Source organism: Manis pentadactyla, chromosome 4 (assembly GCF_030020395.1).
Source record: "Manis pentadactyla isolate mManPen7 chromosome 4, mManPen7.hap1, whole genome shotgun sequence".
Classification (NCBI taxonomy): Eukaryota; Metazoa; Chordata; class Mammalia; order Pholidota; family Manidae; genus Manis; species Manis pentadactyla.
The window spans coordinates 100,431,332-100,454,068 of record NC_080022.1 but is presented as its reverse complement, the minus strand read 5'-3'; the positions used below and the strand labels follow the sequence as shown (position 1 = coordinate 100,454,068).

Here is a 22,737-nt window from a genome sequence, read left to right as displayed (position 1 = left end):
GTCTTCCATTTCAAAAGGCCAACATTGTAGCTGATACTTCGTGGCACTTACCAGGCACTGCCACATGGTTCACAAAAACCTTGTGAGCTAAGAATTATTATATTATACCCATTTTATAGATGAGGAGATGGAGGTCCACAGAGGTTAAGTACATAGCCCAAGGTCACATGATTGGCAAATGGTAGAGTCAGAATCAAAACTCAGGTGGTCTAGCTCTGGACATGCACACTCGTAACCTTTACACCATCCTCCCCTAACAGCCCTCTTGACTTTTTTCAGTGCAGCAAACATTTTGTGAACATCCTCTTTGTGTGAGGCTCTGTGGCAGGCACATGGGGATAATACAGAAATGTACAAGAAACACATATGCTAGAAAATAGCACGCGAGTTATAATCATAAGAGGTAGGACTTCTGATGTTTCTGCTTGGGAGCCATGTCTTTACCCTCCTGGATGCCTTCTGTCAGAGGAGCTCTATGGACAGGGGAGATCCTTAGGGGACCCACTGGAGTCAGGGACAGAAGAGCAGGCATGAGATTTGAAAAAATGAATAGGGAGAGCAAAGGGCTCCTTGCCCCTTGGTGGTTCCTAGGGGAAGGGAGGCTGCAGGCCCAGCCCCAGCAGCCCTTGAAGAGAAAACCAGCCCCAGGTACAGCCACACTGACTCCAGCTTGTCTGTGTGTCTGCTTCTGCCTTGGCTCAATGCCAGACATGTGGTGGGTTTGGCCCTGTGCCCAGGGGGTCCCAGGGCTATGCTTTCTGCTGCCATCAGAGGAGGCTCTTATACCCCAGCTGTGAGCGGGGAGGGGAATGCCAGCTGCAGGAGGGGCTCTGCCCCACAGTGGGTCCCTGTCCTCTCTGCAGGTGATGTATTTCAGCTCCCTCTTCCCCTATGTGGTGCTGGCCTGCTTCCTGGTCCGGGGGCTACTGCTGCGAGGGGCTGTTGATGGCATCCTACACATGTTCACTCCCAAGGTAAGGGTTGCAGGACACTAACAGCTCCATGGGGCCTGCTCATCTTCATGCAATTTAATACTCACTAAGGACCTGCTATGGGTCAGGCATTGTGTTAGGCCCTGGAGGGATGCACTTTGGAAGGAGACATGGGCCCTGCCCTCAAGGTTCCAAGGAAAGTGACATCATCAATTTGGGTGAAATCAGAAGCTTCAGGGAGGAGACAATATATGAAATGAGCTTTAGAGAGCAGATAGGATTTCAGTGAGTGGCAGTCGGACATTGCAGGCACCTACATTACAGGAACCACATGAGCAAGAGCGTGGAAAAGCTCTGGGCATGCTTGGGGCAATGGTGGGAAGTTGGGTTTGGCCAGGGCCTGGAGGCAAGGAGTGGTGGGGATTTCACTGGGTGAGTCTGACAATAGGAACCAAGAAGATGCCTGAGAGAAGAAAGCTACCCTGGGAATCTTAGCTTGTACCCAAATCGGGGGAATAATTTTACTATTTTATTAAAGATAATATAGTGATTTTACCCTACCAAGTCCATCCACATCTCTCATTTCATGAACAGAGCCCCATGAACAGGTTGAGCAGAACCACTGCACAGCTGACAGGGCTGCAGCAGGGCCTAGGCACTCTGAGGATGCACACCCAAGTCTCCTGATGGTGGTCTTTGCACACCATGTGGCCTTTCCTCTCTGTTCTCCTTTGAGCCACTGGGCATAGCCTGCATGAGCCAGGTCACTGAGGAATGAGAGAATTTCAAATGCAGATTGGGGAGTAGTTCAAAGTACCCAACCAATGTACACTAGTAACCCCAGCTGGGCGGGCTGGGAAGTCTACCTCCAGTGCCAGCTGATCAGTGAGCAACCAGCAGGGAACTGGCAAGACCCCAGTCCACGGGCATGAGTCAGAACTCTGCCAGCCCGAGGCCCTTAGTGTTGGTCCTCACAACTGCCATCTCACACGTGTGCCCCCCATGCACACACACACACACACACACACACACACACACACACACACACACACACACACTAATGCCTACACGTAATGTTCATACAGATGACACATGGAGAAGAATCCAGATCTAGTGGGTTTAAAATACCCATTCCCTCCTGACTCCCCTGTTAACAGCTCCTGATGTTTGGGAGGTGGCAATGGGCAGGACACACACCACTCCATATTCACCAGATGGCATGAGTTGGCCCTTGGCGTTTTTGGATATAACATTTCTACATGAGCAACCATGGAGGTCCACTTTATGAAGCACTTAGCGAGTGTCCTGAGACATGAGCATGACGCCCAAGCTACGTGGCTGGCATAGGGTTGCTGTGAACACCTGATGATGGACAAGGAAAAAAATGTGAACCTGGTTTCTGTTGGGGAAACAACAGAGGGCCAAGAGAAGAGAGCCTGCTGTTTTTATGAATTACTTCAACTGTATTTCAAGAATCATGATCAGTCTAAGGTGTTCACTTGGGTCTTTCAGTTATACTTAAATGAACTTTATGAGACAATTATGTACTCTGGTGATGTTCATAAGTGTGGGGGTTCAATCAGGTCTCCAGATGGGCTCGTTGGTGGCATCCATGGTTAGGAGAGCTGGGTATGTAACTCCAGGAGCAAGTGGAACCAATTCATGAGATTGGCTATCAGTCCCAGCACACACAATACTGCTCCCCATTTGATTCAGACATTCTGTAAAACATCTTTTTAATTATGAAATGTCTCAGGCATATAACACACATATAATAATAGAATAAACATCCTTAAAAAATAAAATATTACAGATGCCATAAAAGTATCTGTATAGCTTGCCTTAATCCCATTCCCTTCCTCCCCAAAGATAACTACTTTCCTGAATTTGGGATTTATCCTGCTAAAATAAATTCCAAAAAAATGTAATTCATATATGTATCCATAAACAACAAATAGAATTTGTGCATTCTTTTAAACTTTACATAAATGACACCATATTATGAACAATCCTTTGAAACTTGCTTTTATTTTTGCTCAACACTGTTTTTTGAGATTTATCTATAATGATATATGTAGCTCTAGTGCATCCATTTTCAATGCTGTATAGTATTCCACTGGAGCACTAAACTAAAATTTGTTTATTTATTCTCCAGTTGATGATCATTTAACTTGCTCCCAGTTTCATCATTACCATTATGCTACAGTAACCATTATTACACAGGTCTTCATGTGCACAAGTTTCTCTAGAGTATATAGGTTTAGGAGTGCAAGTACTGTCTCAAAGGGTATACATATCTTCAGTTTTACTAGATATTGGCCAAATTGCTCTCCAAAGTGGTTGCATCTATTAACACTCCCAATGTTGCTAAGTCTAACATGTGTGGAGTACCAGTTACTCCACACGTTAGACTTCAGTTTTTGCCAGATGGATGCAAAATGGTTAATGTGCCCTTTGAACAACAGCAGGCAGAACAGGAAGACCAGCTAGCAGGCTCCATCCAGGTCACTTTATCCAGATGCTAGAATTCATCCAGGTGAGAGGTGACCAGCTAAAAGGCTAGGTGGATGGCAATGGGAGTGATCAGACTGAAGATACATGTAGGAAGTACAGTCAACAGGATTGCTGTTGGGTTGGAGTGAGGGATAGAAAAAGGGCAAGGTCAAGGATAACTCTTGAGCAGCTAGAAGGATAGTTGGCACTTATGGTGATGGGCCCAGACAGTGTGAGGATCAGCTTGCTGGAATACACGAAGAATACTGTTTTAGACATGGTGAGTCTAAAATGTCTAATATTCAGGTGGAGATGTTGAGTAGGCCGTGGGCGGACGTATAAACTGGGAAGTGACAGTTAGTGGGGATAAGCTTTCTTTTTGGGGTGATGAGAAAGTTGTAATATTGATTGTGGTATTGGCTGCATACCTCTGTGATATACTAAAAACCATTGAATTGTACACTTTAAAAATATCCAGTAAAGGGGGGACACTGATGCTGTTGGGTGAAAGGAACCGAGGTCTTTCAATAAGCAGGAGAGGTGGAAGCCGGTGACCAAGCGGAGGAGCGGTCTGGGCTGGGAGCACATTCCATTCCCATGGACAGGAGGGAGGGGCCAGCCCATGGGCACAGTTGTTGGCAACTGAGAAGCCGGGGTGAGGGGCTTCTCATTGCCAGAATTCCCTTTTGATTGTCTCATTTTTCTCTGGGAAGGGGGAAGCAAGGTCATCAGCTGAGAGTAAGAATGGTGGAGGAGGGGTTGGAGGCCTAAGGAGGAGTGAGTGTGAAGTAATTGTGCAAGAGACAGGGAGTGCATGAGGCATGAAGGGCACACTGGTGTCTAGGAGTAGGGAGTGTACAATGATGCCAGCCAGCATGGGGGTAGCTAACACATCTCCAGCTCCAAGATGGACAGTTCTTTGCATTTTAACACTTCTGAAAGCAGGCTGTTGCCCCCCATCAGTGAGGCACTTCTAACGATCATGTATTTTACAATGGACAGTGCTTACTACAGGCCAGGAAGTGCTATAGGCACTTTCATATGTTAACTCTTTTAAGCTCATAATGCCCCTACCAGTAAGTATTGTTTTTGCTATTTTACACATGGGGAAACTGAGGTGCAGAGCAGTGAAATAACTCGTCCAAGGTCCTGCTTGTCAGGGAACCCAAGGTGTGTGTAGTGTGATTTCTCCAGCTACATCTAGCTGCTTGGAGGCAGGCCCAGAGTAGATGGAGGGCTGAACTTCACCAGTTAGGAGGAAATAACAAGGGATGACAATGGAGAGAGACAGCAGGGGACTGGAGAGTGTAAGTGACCAAAACAGTGGGCTGCTGACTAAGCTGGTTAGGAAGGGAAGTGGGGACACAAACAGGGTGAGGGACAGTGAAATGGAGGTAGATCCTGGGGAGTTGAAGAATTTTTGGAATCAAGACACTAGAAGGAGTGAGCCAGGAAGACAGGCTGCTTTGGAGTTCAGGATGCTTAGCACTGAGGTTCTAACTGGAGCACTTAGTTATGACAAAGACCACAGCATGATCCTAGGAGAGGGGTGGGGGACAGGATGGTGGAAGGGAGGAGGTAAAGGGACCCAAGAGGCAGGTGTTGGAAGGGACACTGACATAGTTATTGAATCACCCAGAATCATGACAGCAGCAGTGTTGGAAAGAGACAGTGCACAGTGGAATGAGGCGAGTGACCTGGAGGAACAGGCAGCACCTGTCCACCTCCAGGCCCAACGTACCAAGGATGTGGGAGAAAGCACCCATTTCAGGAGGTGAGATGCTGCGGCCTCAGGGCTGTTTGCTCAGCCCCTCCCTGCATGTCAGGTTCACTTAGAAGGTGTAACAGGGAGAGATACCAGGGCTCAGTCCCACCCTTGACTAACCAGAATCAAGCCCATGGGCTAATTAATTAGGATCCCTGGGTGTGGCGTCCAGGTGGTGGTAGCTGTTGAAAGCTCCCCAGGTGATTCTGCTCTGCATCTGGGCTGGAGGACCTTGAGTCTGAGCAAGAATGTCCAGAGAGGGATCATGGAAATGGAGGAGTCAGCTGATGACAGGCTGTGAGCTCCAAGAGCCCTGTGTCAGTGTGTGGGCAGTTAAGGAGGGGTGGAGACTTGAGTCAGACCAGGGGCAAATCCAGCCATCTCAGGATGAATTCCAGATGAAAGACAACCTGGGAGTCATGGGCATCTTGCAGCAGCTGCCCTGGGACAGGGGACCAGGCCTGGTGATCCCTTAGGCAGATGGTGGGGCCACAGCTGTGAGTGTGCAGGGGCAGAGGGGGCAGCTTGCCAGGGGCCCTGGAACTTCGTGGCTCCCAACTCAGCACGTTGAGGAAGGGTCGAGGCTGGGGGCAGTGGCGGTGGACGTCTCTGGTGTGGATAGTAGGGAAAAGAAGGAACACACACACACTTGTAGATATGTGTGTGTAATGTCTGTATGTGTATAGGTAGGTATATTGCTGTTACCCGCACACCAAATATTGCTGGGAAGGGATGCAAGAAACTGATAACCTGCCTTTGTCCAGGAAAGAGGAGCGAGGTGTCTGGGATATGGGGCTGAGGAGAAGGAGACTTTATGTGGAGCCTTGCATGCCTTTTGAGTTTTACACACATATAATCAGTCAAGATGAAAACCACATCAGCCTTTCAGGGGCAGGGTCCAGATAGCCTGAGCATCTGCCTTTCACTTTGCTCTCTCTGAGGTCTAGACAACCAAGTGGTCCTGATCAGTGAACCAGGCTGGCTATAGGTGTGTGTAGACAAGAGAAGTGGGGTTCCTGCAAGTTCTAAAGGCCCAGGAGGAGAGGTTAGCGGTGGAACTTCGGGACTCCCATAGTTAGAGTGAGGCTTCTGAGCAGGAGGAGGGCAGCCCGGCCTTGTTACCAGAACATGGACTTTCCAGCCAATCTGGTTCAGTTCCACTTACCACTCAGTAGTTGGAGGCAAGTTCCTTGGCCTCAGGGCCTCAGTTTCCTCAGCTGCAGGATGGAGTGAGGAAGCATTGTCAGGGGAGCATGGAGGGCTGCTCTTGGTGTGCAGAGAGCACGTGGGAAGCATTAGCTGTTACTCTCATCCTTCATGAAGGTGATGGTGCTCTTGGGCTCTGGGAAGCTGGTGCTCCAGTGCCATCTGGTGTCTCACTGCCCTGGCTGGCTCACGCACCAGAGGTGCCCAGCAGTGCTGAGAGCAAGGCCGTGTACTCCTGTTGTGCACATGCTCAGGCAAGGCGCTCAGCACCTGCTTATGATTCAAAAAGCATCTTCATGACATTGGAATACCATGAAACACCTCATTCCCTGTGTGAGGAAGTGACTCAGCCATTGTGCCAGTAAATGGTAGGAAGCTGTTGTAGCAGGCGCCTGGAGGAGCATGTGAGCCTTGTCTTTGATGGGGAAAGTCCACTGCCGACCTCTGCTCTTGCAGTCACGTCCTGATGTCTGGAAAGACTTTGGCTTCCTGAGGTCTGGCCGTGAGTTCATCCTTTGTTGACACTATAATCAGGATCTTGTTGAAATCATGTACCATCACCTCCGACATCCTGAAAGAGCCCCTTTAAATTCAGGGAACAAGAGACATTCAGTCCTGACTCAGTTTCCCCCTAGACGAGCATTGGGCATCTGGTCTTCTCCATCAGGAAAATGCTGGATCAGCTGCAGGCTGGAAGGGGGGACGCCCAGGGACCACTCACATAGGATGCTTTTCTCCTGAAAGGTCAACCTTTCCTGGGGCCTAATCAATTTCAGATTTGAATCCATCTATTTGCTTCAAAATAAATTGAGTGGGGGATGTAGAGGAAGCAAGATTGGCTCTGTGTTGATAACTGTTGAAGCTGGATGATGTGTATGTGGGGGTTTATTACACTGTCTTCTACACTTTTGTACATTTTACAATAAAGGTTCCATAATTTTTAAAAACAGAGAAAGAACAGCGTAAAGATACAGTTTTAACATGCAAACAAGTAATTTTTTTCCATAAAAAAAATGGTTGCATATAAGGCAGAGTCCCACCCTGTCTTCTGAGCAATGTCTCAGGCTGTAGGGCCAACTGGGATTGTGTGGTTGGGATTAGGGTGCCCTCCCTGGGATGGCCGCTCTGTTTGTGAAACTTGGCCCTGAACGGTAACTGGGCCTAGGAATTTATCCACATCTTAGTTCTTGGTTTAAGGAGTGGTGAAATACCCAAATGATGGCATGTGTTTGGGTCTCACTCATGGTCCAGACCTTTCTGTAAAAACTTCAATAATGACTGGTCAAAAAGGCAATAATTACCAAAAAAAAAAAAGAGAGAGAGAGAAGGACAGGAAAAGAGAGAAAAGGAGCCAGCATTAAAATAGTCATGTTTTACAAAGTAGAATTTTAAAGCCCTTAAGGACCTTCTTGTCCTCGAAGACCCCAGCTGACACAGCTTAGCACACAAAGACTGGCACGACCTCCCAGCCCCTGGTCTGGTCCTTCCAGCTCAGCTCACCTCAAGGAAACAAGTCAGTCCTTGCCTGTCTCTCTCTTGCTCTCTCTTCTTCTTTTCTCTCCCATGTGCCAGGGACTGTTCATACCAAGAGAAACAGGAGATGGAATCCTCTCTAAAAAAACAAAAAGTGTTGAAAAGAAGACACACAGAAATGTGTGATGTGGGTATTGACAAGAGCTGGTGGAGCCCAGGGCCCGAGACTAGCTCTGCCACAGGCAGTCAGGAAAAGCTTTAAAGAGGAGGTGGCATTTGTGTTGAGTGTGAGAAGTAAGTAGGAGTTCACCAGATCTGAGTGGGAGGAAGGGAATCCCAGGCATAGGGAATAGCATGGGCAAAAGCCAGAGATGAGACCAGGGTCCTTTTGAAGAGTAAGTTCACTGCATTTAGAGTGTTTAGAACGAAGAGCAGAAAAAGTGACTTTTGAGCAGACAGTGAGGAACCAAGTATTTTTCAGCCTGCAAGTGTCCATCTCAACCTGACCCATGTTACAAAATCTTGTGCTTCCTAGTTGGAACTTACCAAGCCACCCAGAGTCCTCCCACCAGGTCCAGCTTTCCAGCCTGAGGGAAGTGGCCAGCTTCCAGCTGATTGGTAGACTGTCATGACTGACATCTGTGAACAGCAGTAAATGCCAGTATGCCTTCCAGGCATAAGTAACCCCTCCATCCATTTCTAGAACTTTCTGGGACGATCATTAAAAAAAAAACCCATCCAGGAGAGAGGAGGTCCAGAAGCCCTTTCTCAGTGGGACAATGATTATTTCACTCTCCTGTTTTTATAATCTTCAAATTTCTATTAGGAGCATGTATAGGCCCTTCTTCCCTTATCCACAATACCAAAATCCAAATAGCCCTGAAAACAAAGTTATTTTGTTTTCTTCCAGAACTCATTTAGGGGCAAAATGACCTGAACAGCTGTGAGGCTATTTAGCCTTTGTTGATTCACTTGGTGTGAATATTCATACTCTGCTGTGGAAATACTAATGTATTTGATTACAGGGTGCTGCCCAGACCCCGCTGGGGGTATGTTGCAATTATGTGGCATATGCACGTACTACCTTTCTAAAGTCAAGTTCGCTACAAAAGCTTGAATTCCACCACCTGCCTGGCCCCAGGGCTTTTAGATTAGGAAATGTGAGCCTATCTCCCACAAACAAGATGACATTTCAAGCACCGTGGGCCCCCAACAGTGCGGGATAGTCCTACTCCATTTCTCTAGTTGTCTTGCTTCATGATACAGGGTGACTATTTTAATCCACCTGTGTGAATATTCTGACCTCCCCTCCCAGCACACCTCACCCCCAGCAGATGACTTTCCCTGCTGCTTTACAGGGAAAACAGAAACCACCCAGCCAGAAACTCCCTCAGACAGAGACAGAACCAGAGCTGTGGCTGTTACCTTGGCATCTCTGTTCAGCATCCCCTGTTTCCAGGTCATCATGAAGCTCACTGTGGCTCTTCTGGTGAAATCTCTCCATCTGTGCCACCCTGATCCTAGGCAGAGCCACCATTGGCTCCCACCTGGACCCCAAAAGCCTCTTCCTAGCTGGTCTGCTGCATCTTCTGGTTTCTCTTAGAAATGCACATCTGATTGCTTCCTTCCTCCTTCACTTCCCTTAGCGGCTCCCCAGATTAAGTGCTTTCATAGGATCAAGACAAAGATCCTTCCAGGCTTTGATCAACTCCTCTGGGCTCTCCCTGCCTCCCTGTACCCCTCCCGCCTTGTCCGCGCCTCCTCAGCCAGCCTGGCCTGTTCTATTTCCTTTTATACCTCACTCCCCATGTGAGGACAGTGTCCGCCTCTGTCCTGTCTTGCTTGGGGGTCTCTGCCTGTTCCATACTGTTTCTCCTGTCTGACTTCTGTTCTCTCCTCTCTAAGCCTTGCTTCTGTCTTCTCTCAGACATCAGCTCAAGGATCCCTTCCTCTGGGAGCCTCTGCTGGCTTCCTCACTCACTCAACTTCCCCTTGCAGGCTCTGAGCAGTGCAGCTCTGAGTGTTGCATGTCTGGCCTTTATAGCCCTCATCAGTTTTGCAACTTAGCCTCTCTTTGTGGGATCATTTGACCAATGTCCATCTAGAATGTAAATCCGACAAGAGCTGGGTCCTTGCCTGCTATTGCTCCCCATGGGCCCCATCATCTAGCACTGGGCCTGGCCCACAGTAGGTGCCTGGGGTTTGGTGGACAAGAGGCTGAACGTCATATCCCCAGGGAGGCTGCATGTTACGACTATTGAATGCATAGAGAGGGGTGGAGCTGAGGAGGGTATCACCTTCTCATGGATGCTAGGGGGCTCTTAGCTCCTTAAGGTCTGGGTTCTGGGTTTTTTTCCTGGATGAAAGATGGCTTTACCTGTTTTGTGTGGGGTGGGGGACCTTAATCTCTCCTGGAGATTGCCTGCCAGGTGGTCCTCCTGTGCCCTCATTTCATAAGGCCCTGAGCGCCCTATTGCCACCCCCCTCCTCTTCCTCCTCAGCACAGGGGTGCTTCCCCCAGCCCTCCAGACTTGCCAGTGCCTTCGCACCTGGTATGGTGACTCTAGGTGCTCAGATATGCCTCAGAAGCTGCTCCAATGGTGGGCAGGTGGGCCCTCTCTTCTGATGTCAGGGCTGTGACAGTAGAGCTATCACTGGGTGGACCTTCAAGTCCGATGCCTCAGTGCATATATGAGGAACAGACTCACACACAGGCACACAGCAAGTGGCAGCCAGGCCAGGACCCCATGGGGCTGGTGCCCACAGGGCAGTGAACTCTAACTTGCTCCTTGCCTCCTTCGTCTGTCTGCAGTGAGGTCATTTGGGTCCACCTCAGCACCAGAGGGCCAAGGGGAAGGTGGTTTGAGGAGTAGAGGAAACAGGCTGACTGAGTCAGGAGACAGCGCTAGGCCGGTGGGCGCCATGGCCCAGAATGAGGCAGTCAGTGGCTTAGTGACTTCTCTGCCCTAACTGGCTAGCTCCAAGCACTTGGGGCAAGTAATTTTCACCTTTGGGTCTCATTTTATTGCTTCAAACTGTGAATAATAATGCCTGCCTCCCACCAAAAAGCCTGTCCTGACCAGGTCAGAATTATATGCTACTATGTGCCAGGCATTGCTCATTGCTGTACATTTGATCTTCACAAACTCTCTGGGAGAAGGACACTGTTATCATTCCTTTCTTCAGGTAAGAAAAGTGAGGCTTGTAAAACAGGCATATTGCTTGCTTAAGCCTTCCCAGTGATTGAAAGATGAAGTCAGATTTAGATCTGGGTCTGTCTGACTCTAAGGCTCTGTGCCGGGGCCAAGCCATGGTCCGCGCTGAGGAACAAACAGTAAAGGGAAAGTGGATATGAAAAGCGCTTGGGAAATTGTCCCATGCCCTCCAGACCCTGTGTGGCTCAGCCTCCTGCTGGCTCTAGGGGCAGAGGCAGTGTCTGGCAGGGCCTTGTCCTCTCCAGGAAGTGTCTGGGTTCTGTGCTTCAAATTGTGTGGCTTGTGGGGAGTTTTTCTGTGACCTGGAGCACATAGATGTGTCTGAATGAATATTGGGCCTTTTTTTTCTGGGAAAAAGGAGATCAGGTGGGCAGGAGAGAAAAACTGGTGTCTTTTTTCATGGTTTGAAGTGAAGAAGGTAACAGAGATATTGGCGTTCTCAGTTCTTTTGTACGGCTGCACAGGCTGTACACAGAGTGACTCCAGGGAGAACCATTTACACTATAGTCTAAGTGAATGGCACTCTCTAGAGTTGTGCACTACACACCATATCTGATGGCCTTGGAAATGCTCCTTAGTATGATAGTTCCATGATAACCAATGCTAGCTGTTAAAATTAACTGAGAAGGTATTATGTAAGCACAGAGAATTTATTTTATTTTATTATTATTTTAATAATTATTTTTTATTGAATGGTAGTTGACACACAGTATTACATTACATGAGTTTCAAGTGTACAACACAGTGGTAGAACATTTATATACATAATTCTAGGTTCCAGCTATCACCCTACCAGGCTGTTACAATATCTTGACTATATTCCTTATGCTATACATTACATCCCGGTTACCAATTTATTTTAACCATTGGAAGTCTGTCCTTCTTTTTTTTTTTTTTTTTTTTTTTTTGTGAGGGCATCTCTCATATTTATTGATCAAATGGTTGTTAACGACAATAAAATTCTGTATAGGGGAGTCAATGCTCAATGCACAATCATTATTCTACCCCAAGCCTAATTTTTGTCAGTCTCCAATCTTCTGAGGCATAACAAACAAGTTTTTACATGTAGAACAAATTCTTACATAATGAATAAGTTACATAGTGAACAGTACAAGGGCAGTCATCACAGAAACTTTCGGTTTTGCTCATGCATTGTGAACTATAAACAGTCAGTTCAAATATGAATACTCATTTGGTTTTTATACTTGATTTATATGTGGATACCACATTTCTCTCTTTATTATTATTATTTTTAATAAAATGCTGAAGTGGTAGGTAGATACAAGATAAAGGTAGAAAACATAGTTTAGTGTTGTAAGAGAGCACATGTAGATGATCAGGTGTGTGCCTGTAGACTATGTGTTAATCCAAGCTAGACAAGGGCAATAAAACATCCACGTATGCAGAAGATTTCTCTCAGAACGGGGGGGGTGAGGTTCTAAGCCTCACCTCTGTTGATCCCCAATTTCTCACCTGATGGCCCCCCTGCGACTGTGCCTGTCTTAGGTTGTTCCTCCCTTGAGGAATCTTACCTGTCTCTGGCTAACCTGTCATCTTCCAGGGCCATACAGGGAAATGTGAAGTTGGTAAGTGAGAGAGAAGCCTTATTGTTTGAAAAAGTTAGCTTTTTACTTCTTTGCATATTTATGCCCTGTGGCTTCTATGCCCAGCATTTGTCTTGAGGTATCTTTACCACTTGGAAGAATTATGATACTCGGTAAATTTGATATGAGGCACGAATTCTATTTAAGGGTTGTAATTAGGAAGGAAGAAGAAAAGCTATAGAAGTAGCAGGCAGAAGAAAACATGGGAAGATTGATTATTTCTTTGATATATCTTCTTGTAGAGTAACTTCAGCATGTATAGGTTTTAAGGTACTACTTAAATTGCACACACACATTAACATAATAGGAGTATAGTTACATAACCAAAGCATATCTGTAATTACCAGTCATCTGCAGTGAAACCAAGAAAACCAGTTAGGCACCTTAGGCATTTGTGAAAACTTATCTATGATATGGTGGATATTGTCCAACTGAACTTGAACAGCCTGAGAGAAATCAGACAAATTAAAACAACCCATTCCTGGGGACTGTTCACATGCCATATGTTCTTTTAACAGTAAATAGTTTGTAGTTGTAAGACTTTGGAGCGCTACAATTTGCACTTCTCCAAATTCTTGGTTGAGTTCCAACAGTATAGATCCAGTCCAATTTTGTTGTTTTACTGTATGCACAGGCCAGCTTAGATATCTCCTTCCTCATTCCCATGGCAAGTCCAGGAACTGGTGGGATGAGTGCATCTACAGCTGTAGCAGTGCGTGGATCTTTGTTGGGGTTTTTTGATGATCATCTTCTGGCATGAGTCTTCCCGAGAGTGCAGATGTTGGAAGTTCTTTTTCATATCGTATCTTAGTTCATTTTCGGGGTAGCCCAATTAGGCTTTGATCCTCTGTATAAACACAAACAGACCCTTTGCCTACACTTTTATATGCCCTTTATACCCTTGTGTAGAACTCGTTGGAGGTTACCACACAGGAACTGCCCTTTTTTTTTTTTTTTTTCTATCACTAATCTACACTTACATGACAAACATTATGTTTACTAGGCTCTCCCCTATACCAGGTCTCCCCTATAAACCCCTTTACAGTCACTGTCATCAGCATAGCAAAATGTTGTAGAATCACTACTTGCCTTCTCTGTGTTGTACAGCCCTCCCTTTTCTCCTACCCCCCCCATGCATGTTAATCTTAATACCCCCCTACTTCTCCCCCCCTTATCCCTCCCTACCCACCCATCCTCCCCAGTCCCTTTCCCTTTGGTACCTGTTAGTCCATTCTTGAGTTCTGTGATTCTGGTGCTGTTTTGTTCCTTCAGTTTTTCCTTTGTTCTTATATTCCACAGATAAGTGAAATCATTTGGTATTTCTCTTTCTCCGCTTGGCTTGTTTCACTGAGCATAATACCCTCCAGCTCCATCCATGTTGCTGCAAATGATTGGATTTGCCCTTTTCTTATGGCTGAGTAGTATTCCATTGTGTATATGTACCACATCTTCTTTATCCATTCATCTATTGATGGACATTTAGGTTGCTTCCAATTCTTGGCTATTGTAAATAGTGCTGCAATAAACATAGGGGTGCATCTGTCTTTCTCAAACTTGATTGCTGCATTCTTAGGGTAAATTCCTAGGAGTGGAATTCCTGGGTCAAATGGTAAGTCTGTTTTGAGCATTTTGATGTACCTCCATACTGCTTTCCACAATGGTTGAACTAACTTACATTCCCACCAGCAGTGTAGGAGGGTTCCCCTTTCTCCACAGCCTCGCCAACATTTGTTGTTGTTTGTCTTTTGGATGGCAGCCATCCTTACTGGTGTGAGGTGATACCTCATTGTAGTTTTAATTTGCATTTCTCTGATAATTAGCGATGTGGAGCATCTTTTCATGTGTCTGTTGGCCATCTGTATTTCTTTTTTGGAGAACCGTCTGTTCAGTTCCTCTGCCCATTTTTTAATTGGGTTATTTGTTTTTTGTTTGTTGAGGCGTGTGAGCTCCTTATATATTCTGGACGTCAAGCCTTTATTGGATGTGTCATTTTCAAATATATTCTCCCATACTGTAGGGATCCTTCTTGTTCTATTGATGGTGTCTTTTGCTGTACAGCTTCCGTGTCCTTACTTATTTTCTGCCCAGTGGATCTATCCTTTGGGGTGAGTGGTGTGTTGAAGTCTCCTAGAATGAATGCATTGCAGTCTATATCCCCCTTTAGTTCTGTTAGTATTTGTTTCACATATGCTGGGGCTCCTGTGTTGGGTGCATATATATTTAGAATGGTTATATCCTCTTGTTTGACTGAGCCCTTTATCATTATGTAGTGTCCTTCTTTATCTCTTGTTACTTTCTTTGTTTTGAAGTCTATTTTGCCTGATATTAGTACTGCAACCCCTGCTTTCTTCTCACTGTTGTTTGCTTGAAATATGTTTTTCCATCCCTTGACTTTTAGTCTGTACATGTCTTTGGGTTTGAGGTGAGTTTCTTGTAAGCAGCATATAGATGGGTCTTGCTTTTTTATCCATTCTGTTACTCTGTGTCTTTTGATTGGTGCATTCAACCCATTAACATTTAGGATGACTATTGAAAGATATGTACTTATTGCCATTGCAGCCTTTCAATTCGTGGTTACCAAAGGTTCAAGGTTAGCCTCTTTAGTATCTTACTGCCTAACTTAGCTCGCTTATTGAGCTGTTATATACACTGTCTGGAGATTCTTTTCTTCTCTCCCTTCTTGTTCCTCCTCCTCGATTCTTCATATGTTGGGTGTTTTGTGCTGTGCTCCTTCTAGGAGTGCTCCCATCTAGAGCAGTCCATGTAAGATGTTCTGTAGAGGTGGTTTGTGGAAAGCAAATTCCCTCAGCTTTTGTTTGTCTGGGAATTGTTTAATCCCACCGTCATATTTGAATGATAGTCGTGCTGGATACAGTATCCTTGGTTCAAGGCCCTTCTGTTTCATTGTATTAAATATATCATGCCATTCTCTTCTGGCCTGTAGGGTTTCTGTTGAGAAATCTGACGTTAGCCTGATGGGTTTCCCTTTATAGGTGACCTTTTTCTCTCTAGCTGCCTTTAACACTCTTTCCTTGTCCTTGATCTTTGCCATTTTAATTATTATGTGTCTTGGTGTTGCCCTTCTTGGATCCTTTCTGTTGGGGGTTCTGTGTATTTCCGTGGTCTGTTCGATTACTTCCTCCCCCAGTGTGGGGAAGTTTTCAGCAATTATTTCTTCTAAGATACTTTCCATCTCTTTTCCTCTCTCTTCTTCTTCTGGGACCCCTATAATACGGATATTGTTCCTTTTAGATTGGTCACACAGTTCTCTTAATATTGTTTCATTCCTGGAGATCCTTTTGTCTCTCTCTATGTCAGCTTCTATGCGTTCCTGTTCTCTGATTTCAATTCCATCAATGGCCTCTTGCATTCTATCCATTCTGCTTATAAACCCTTCCAGAGTTTGTTTCATTTCTGCGATCTCCTTTCTGGCATCTGTGATCTCTTTCCGGACTTCATCCCATTTCTCTTGCGTATTTCTCTGCATCTCTGTCAGCATGTTTATGATTCTTATTTTGAATTCTTTTTCAGGAAGACTGGTTAGGTCTGTCTCCTTCTCTGGTGTTGTCTCTGTGATCTTTGTCTGCCTGTAGCTTTGCCTTTTCATGGTGATAGGAATAGTCTGCAGAACTGGGACGAGTGACGGCTGGAAGGACTTCCTTTCTTGTTGGTTTGTGGCCCTCCTCTCCTGGGAGAACAGCGGCCTCTAGTGGCTTGTGCTGCGCAGCTGCGCGCAGACAGGGTTTCTGCTTCCTGCCCGGCTGCTATGGAGTTAATCTCCGCTGTTGCTGTGGGCGTGGCCTGGCTCGGGCAGCTACTCCAAAATGGTGGAGTCGCGTTGGAGCAGGAGCTGCTGGGAGGCTATTTATCTCCGTAAGAGGCCTCCCTGCTCCCTGCAGCCCAGGGGTTAGGGTGCCCAGAGATCCCGGATTCCCTACCTCTGGATTAAGTGACCCGCCCTGCCCCTTTAAGACTTCCAAAAAGCACCCACCAAAACAAAACAACGACCACAAAAAAAAACAAGAAAAAATTTTTTTTAATTAAAAAAAAAAAAAATTTTTAATTAAAAAAAAAAAAAGGTGGTCGTTCGTTTTTCTTTATTCTCCGGTGCCAGCCTCAGGCCTCTGCTCACCGGTCTTTCTGCCCTGTTTCCCTAGTATTGGGGTCCCTGTCCCTTTAAGACTTCCAAAAAGCGCTCGCCAAAACAAAGCAGCAAAAAAGCAAAAAAAAAAAAAAATGGTCGCGCGCTTTTCTTATGTCCTCTGTCGCCCAGCCTCCAGTGCCTGCTCACTGTTCTTGCTGCCCTGTTTTCCCAGTATCGAGGGCCCTGCACTCTGGCCCGGATGGCTGGGGCTGGGTGTTCGGCTATCCTGGGCTCCGTCTCCCTCCCGCTCTGCCCGCTCTTCTCCCGCCCGGAGCTGGGGGGAGGGGCGCTCGGCTCCCGCAGGGCCGGGGCTTGTATCTTACCCCCTTCGCGAGGCGCTGGGTTCTCTCAGGTGCGGATGTGGTCTGGATATTGTCCTGTGTCCTCTGGTCTTTATTCTAGGAACAGTTGTCTTTGTTATATTTTCATAGATATATGTTGTTTTGGGAGGAGATTTCCGCTGCTCTACTCACGCCGCCATCTTCCGCCCCTCGAGAATTTATTTTATTTTAGCAATCCTCTGAAGTTGATACTCTTGTTGTCTGTGTTTTACACATGCAGAAAGTGAGGCTCAGAGGGGTTGGAAGAATTGCCTGAGGTCACACAGCCACGGCTGTTTCCAGCTATGCTGCCTTGGAACTTCACTGAGGCTGAGGAAGGTGGTAGGAACTCCACTGCATGTGAAAAAAATCATTATGTGTGTGTCTCTTTTTCTCCCCTGCCATGGCCCTTCCCCCACAGCTGGACAAGATGCTGGACCCCCAAGTATGGCGGGAGGCAGCCACACAGGTCTTCTTCGCTCTGGGGCTGGGCTTTGGGGGTGTCATCGCCTTCTCCAGCTACAACAAGCAGGACAACAACTGCCACTTCGATGCTGCCCTGGTGTCCTTCATCAACTTCTTCACCTCGGTGCTGGCCACGCTTGTGGTGTTTGCTGTGCTGGGCTTCAAGGCCAACATCATGAATGAGAAGTGTGTGGTCGAGTAGGTGGCATCTGTCCTCCTGTCTTCTCCCTGTCCACTATACCCAGGAGGGGCAGGAGGGCTGTGGATGGGGAGTCCAAGTCCCACCAGGCTGAGGGATGGAGTGCAGAGGAACTCTCTTTGTCCCCGGGCCTGAACCACAGGGGCAGGTTCAGAGATGTTTCTGTTGATGGCCTGTGCGGGTCCTGCCTGGGTGTCTGGGAGGTGCCTGCAGGATTGTGCCCACCCCTGCCTTTTTACCTGGCCCTCTCTCTTTTATGCTGCAGGAATGCTGAGAAAATCCTGGGGTACCTCCACACCAACGTCCTGAGCCGGGACCTCATCCCCCCTCACGTCAACTTCTCCCACCTCACCACCAAGGACTACACGGAAATGTACAAGGTCATCAAGGCGGTGAAGGAAGACCGTTTCTCAGCCCTGGGCCTTGATCCCTGCCTTCTAGAGGATGAGCTGGACAAGGTGTGGAGCAGGCTGCCCACCCCGGGATGGGCAGGAAGGCAGACCTAGGAGTGTAGAACCAGAGACAGGACCCGGGTGACTGGAGCTTGGGTGCAGGCCTCAGACAGCCAGCCACCAGGACTCACTCATTTACTTGATTTAAGTGAGGACCTACTAAATGTCCAGAGAAGAAGAGAGGAAAGGTATCAGCTGAAATCTCTGTCCTGGGTTAGGCTGAGTCTCAGCGAAGGGAAGAGGCAAACACACACATCACAGAAATCCCAGAAGTGTACAGTATGACCTTTGCACTCATTGAGTAGGTTTCCTGCACAGCAGTCACTGTATTATGTCATGTACTTAGTGCCTTGTACATAGCACACAGAAAATAAGTGTTTATATTAGCATCTGCCCTTTCTCTCTATCCCCTTTCACCCTCATGAGAGCGCTGTGGGTTGAGTATTATTATTGTCCCCTATTTTACAGGTGAGTAGCCTGTAAGGTGGGAGCTTACTCAAGATCAGGGGAGCCAGGGTTCAAATCCCCTTTCTCTGAGTCACCCTTGATGCTTCTGTCCCCTCTCTCTGCCTTCCTCACTCCAATTCCCACTGTCACAATGACCCTTATCCCCTGGAGTAGGGCAGGAGGATGCTGTACCCTTATTAATGCCTAGGCCCAAGTTTGGACACCTTACTTCTGTTCCTGTCCACACAGCTAGAAACTTCCAAAGTGACTGTTCTGTTAGAAAGAGTAATAGGAGAGAGACATACTCGCAGGGTCCTAGCCCAGCTGGGGCCAAGGCGCCTGTGGGGCAGATCCAGCTTCTACCGGCCTGGGCCAACCCTGCCCTTCTTTATGGGGGCAGGGAAGGTGATACCTCTGCGCTGATGCCTGAGCTCCACATTAAAAGTCAGCTGCATTCTACTGTCACCATCCTCAGACGAGGGAGCTGTTCCCTACCCCCAACCTCTTCCCATGTGATCAAGAGCAAAAGGGCCCAGTCTTGGGACCCCTGCGCTGGTTTCTTCTCCAGGTGACTGGCAGCATGAAGGACCTCCCCCTTCCCTCAGACCCTGCCCTGTTGTCATGAGTGTGACCTGGTCCTCTGAATAAAACTAGGATTATAGCAGTTTTCTAAATACCAGTCCAACCTTGACAAGACCCAGATGATAAGAATTGCACGCTGACACAGTAGGAGGCATCCAGCAGACGTTACAGGACAACATGGAAGTGATGTCAGTGGCTGGGGGTGGTCAGGGGCCCCATGAGCCATAAACTATGATTCTCTCCCTTGGCTACCCATCAGACCTGCCTATTAGCTTTATTCCTAAACCTCTGCGTGCAGAGATAAGGAATCAGGGGGCTCCTAGGGGCAGGTGTGGGCCCTCTGAGCCCTCGCCCTCCGCCCCACCCTCAGTCCGTGCAGGGCACAGGCCTGGCCTTCATCGCCTTCACTGAGGCCATGACGCACTTCCCCGCCTCCCCATTCTGGTCCGTCATGTTCTTCCTGATGCTCATCAACCTGGGTCTGGGCAGCATGATTGGGACCATGGCCGGCATCACCACGCCCATCATCGATACCTTCAAGGTGCCCAAGGAGATGTTCACAGGTAACTCCTTTGGCAGCCCCTGCCAGCCTTGTGGGCTGCCCTCAGAGACAGCAATCAAGTTGTAGCTCTGACTTTACAAAGACCCCATTCCTAGAGGGCTCCCTCCCCACTGCCACCCTGACACAGTTGGTGTCACCCAGAGAAGAGCGCTCATGCACCAGGAGGAGGAGGCTGCTTGGGAATCAGTGGTACATCTGAGCCGGGAGACAGGCCTCTTCCCAGTTCATTTGCCCCTTTCCCTGAAGGCCTGTGAGTCATGCTGGGTAAGGGTGGCCTCTGTCTGTGCTGGCCTTGCACCCTGTTCCATCTCTGTCACTCCCAGCCCTGGGATGCTCCCTGCCTACCGGAGTGGGAGCTTAGAACCTCAGCATCTGAATCCCCTCCCCACCCCCATCCCCATTGCAGGGCTGGGGTGTGCTGGAGGGTGGGCTGCAGGCCTGCTAGGGGGAGCAGTGGGTGGGAGGGGCCTGGGTGCCCCTCAAGACCTCCAGGCCCCACCCACCCTGCACTTCTGTCCCACACCCGCCTCCCTGCTCTCTGCAGTGGGCTGCTGTGTCTTTGCATTCTTCGTGGGGCTGTTGTTTGTCCAGCGCTCCGGAAACTACTTTGTCACCATGTTTGATGACTACTCAGCCACTCTGCCTCTCACCGTCATTGTTATCCTCGAGAACATCGCCGTGGCCTGGATCTATGGAACCAAGAAGTAAGAGGGGTGTGGAGGAGGGGGGAGTCGAGAGAGGGATCTGTCCTGCCCTGACTCCCTGGAAAGTGCTGTGTTCTCAGGGTAGCTTGTGAGCGAGACAGGAGGCCGTGGAGTCAGAAGCTCAGAGCTGAAAGTGCCCGTTCAGATCATTAGGGAAACTGAAACTCACGGAGAGAGGGTGTGACCGCCCAATGCCTCTAGTCTGTTGAGAGGCAGACCCAGGCTGAGGATGCAAGTCTCCCGAGTCAGGTCTTGACATCATTTAAAACTGCCTTAAATTTTTAAGAGCACTTTACCTGGGTACCAACTCTTCAGGATTCTGTTAGGTTGAAATACTTATTAGCCATATTAGAGGCCCCTGCCCTCTGAGGACTCATAGACTTCAGCAGCCTGATTCAGCTTTAAGGTGATCTGCATAGGGGTGTGAGATGAACCATGGTGTGGAGCGATGCAAGTAAGAGAATTCAGTAATAGAAAGAATTGGGTCTCATGGCCTGAGCCTAGGGCAGACCACACTCCCTGTAAGTGCCTGGCCTCATTCCTCATTTAAGGACAAGTCTATGTCCCCAGGAGCCTCAGGACTAGTCCCTCCCACATGGCTATGGCTGTGCTGTCCTAGTCCTTAGCAAGGCCTAGGGCCTCCTTTAACCCACTCAGCCCGACCCTCCACTGACGTCTGAATCAGGCTCTCTCATGGGCCCTGCCGTAGCCCTCTCCTTCCTAGGGGTCTGCGAAGCGGACAGGATGATGAGACAGAGAGCAGCCCCATGAGCCAGGGTTGGAAGAAGCTGCTAGAAGGCGTATGACTCCTTTGCAGTCCAGTGAAGCCCCTGTACCCCGTCTCAGAATATTATTTTTAAATGCATAAAATAAAATATGTAGGATTATATAGGAAATAATTTATTGACAAAAAATGCAAAATACTGTTTAAAGTCTGTGATACAGTAATGTGTGTGTACTTTCCTTTCCCTGCACTGAGTTACAAGACCAAGCTATGGGTCTAATAGCAACAGTAGTGTTGAAGTAGTGTTGGTATCTGAAATTACAGTTCCACAGGAAAATAATCTGTGATTTAATCAATTAGCCATTAAAGTCACAGATACTGTTAATACAGCTGTGGTTGCTTGCATTTATAATAGAAAGAAATGAAAGATTTAAATTAGGTGTTATTGAGGTAAAGATTTTTTTTTGAAAGCCATTTATGTACACAACCTGCAATTTCCCTCACAGGTCCTTTGGTTAGAAACCCCCAAGACAGGGCAGCCTTCTGGCTCTCCACCCCAGGGAGGTGCACTTCTCCCTCTTTTCCAGCAGGGGGAGTCCAGAGCCAGGCCACAGTGAGTGGGGCTGGGCGTTTGGTGAACGCAGAAGCCCTCCAGTGTTTGTCTGCCTGCCCAGGCTGTGTCCCGTGGGCTATGATCATATCTCTAAGTGGGGTGTGACATGATGTATTCAACGGAGGTAGAGGAGGGCAGCAGAGTCTTCCCAGAGGCCAGCCAGGCTACAGATTAATAAACAAGGGAGCACTGTTTGTGAAGAATGGAAGAGCATGGGAGGGAGGAGACTGGTCAGTGAAGGCTTCCTGGAGGAGGTGGCTGTGGGGAAATGTGCAGGTGCGGTGGGGGTGCCAACTGCTGGACCTTCTTGCTGCACCTGGCAGGTTTATGCAGGAGCTAACGGAAATGCTGGGCTTCCGGCCCTATCGCTTCTATTTCTACATGTGGAAGTTCGTGTCTCCACTGTGTATGGCTGTGCTCACCACAGCCAGTGTCATCCAGCTGGGGGTCACGCCCCCAGGGTACAGCGCCTGGATCAAGGAGGAGGTGAGGGGTGGGACCCTGAAACCCCAGGGACACTGGCATCTTCCCAGGCCTTTAATGCAACAGACAATAGAGATAAACCCTCACAGGTTAATTACTATGTACCAGGCCCTGCCAGGAGCTTGTCTATCTAACCCTATTCTCTCTCCTTATCTGTGGAGTGGAATTACCCATCCATTTTACAGATGTAGAAACTGAGACCCAGAGAAATTCTGGCCCTTAACCAAGGGGACCAGCTAACTCAAATAGCAATGCCTGATGCCCCCCATTTCTGCTAGTGCCTGGCCAGGATGGTGGGTGGGGATGGGGAGAGGGCAAAAGAGATGGTTCTGGAGGTGCTGGGAGGGTGAGGCT

The 22,737-nt window shown here is 47.9% G+C and overlaps 1 protein-coding gene across 1 annotated transcript in view; it reads left to right on the top strand.

Moving 5' to 3' along the window:
* The window catches only part of SLC6A17 (solute carrier family 6 member 17), a 52,108-nt gene that overhangs the window by 25,512 nt on the left and 3,859 nt on the right, over window positions 1-22,737 (top strand). Inside the window, exons 6-11 of the mRNA XM_036916715.2 lie at window positions 864-974; window positions 17,574-17,815; window positions 18,082-18,274; window positions 19,668-19,860; window positions 20,404-20,563; window positions 22,224-22,386. Coding sequence (XP_036772610.2) covers window positions 864-974; window positions 17,574-17,815; window positions 18,082-18,274; window positions 19,668-19,860; window positions 20,404-20,563; window positions 22,224-22,386 — 1,062 coding nt within the window. The remainder of the gene's footprint in view (window positions 1-863; window positions 975-17,573; window positions 17,816-18,081; window positions 18,275-19,667; window positions 19,861-20,403; window positions 20,564-22,223; window positions 22,387-22,737) is intronic.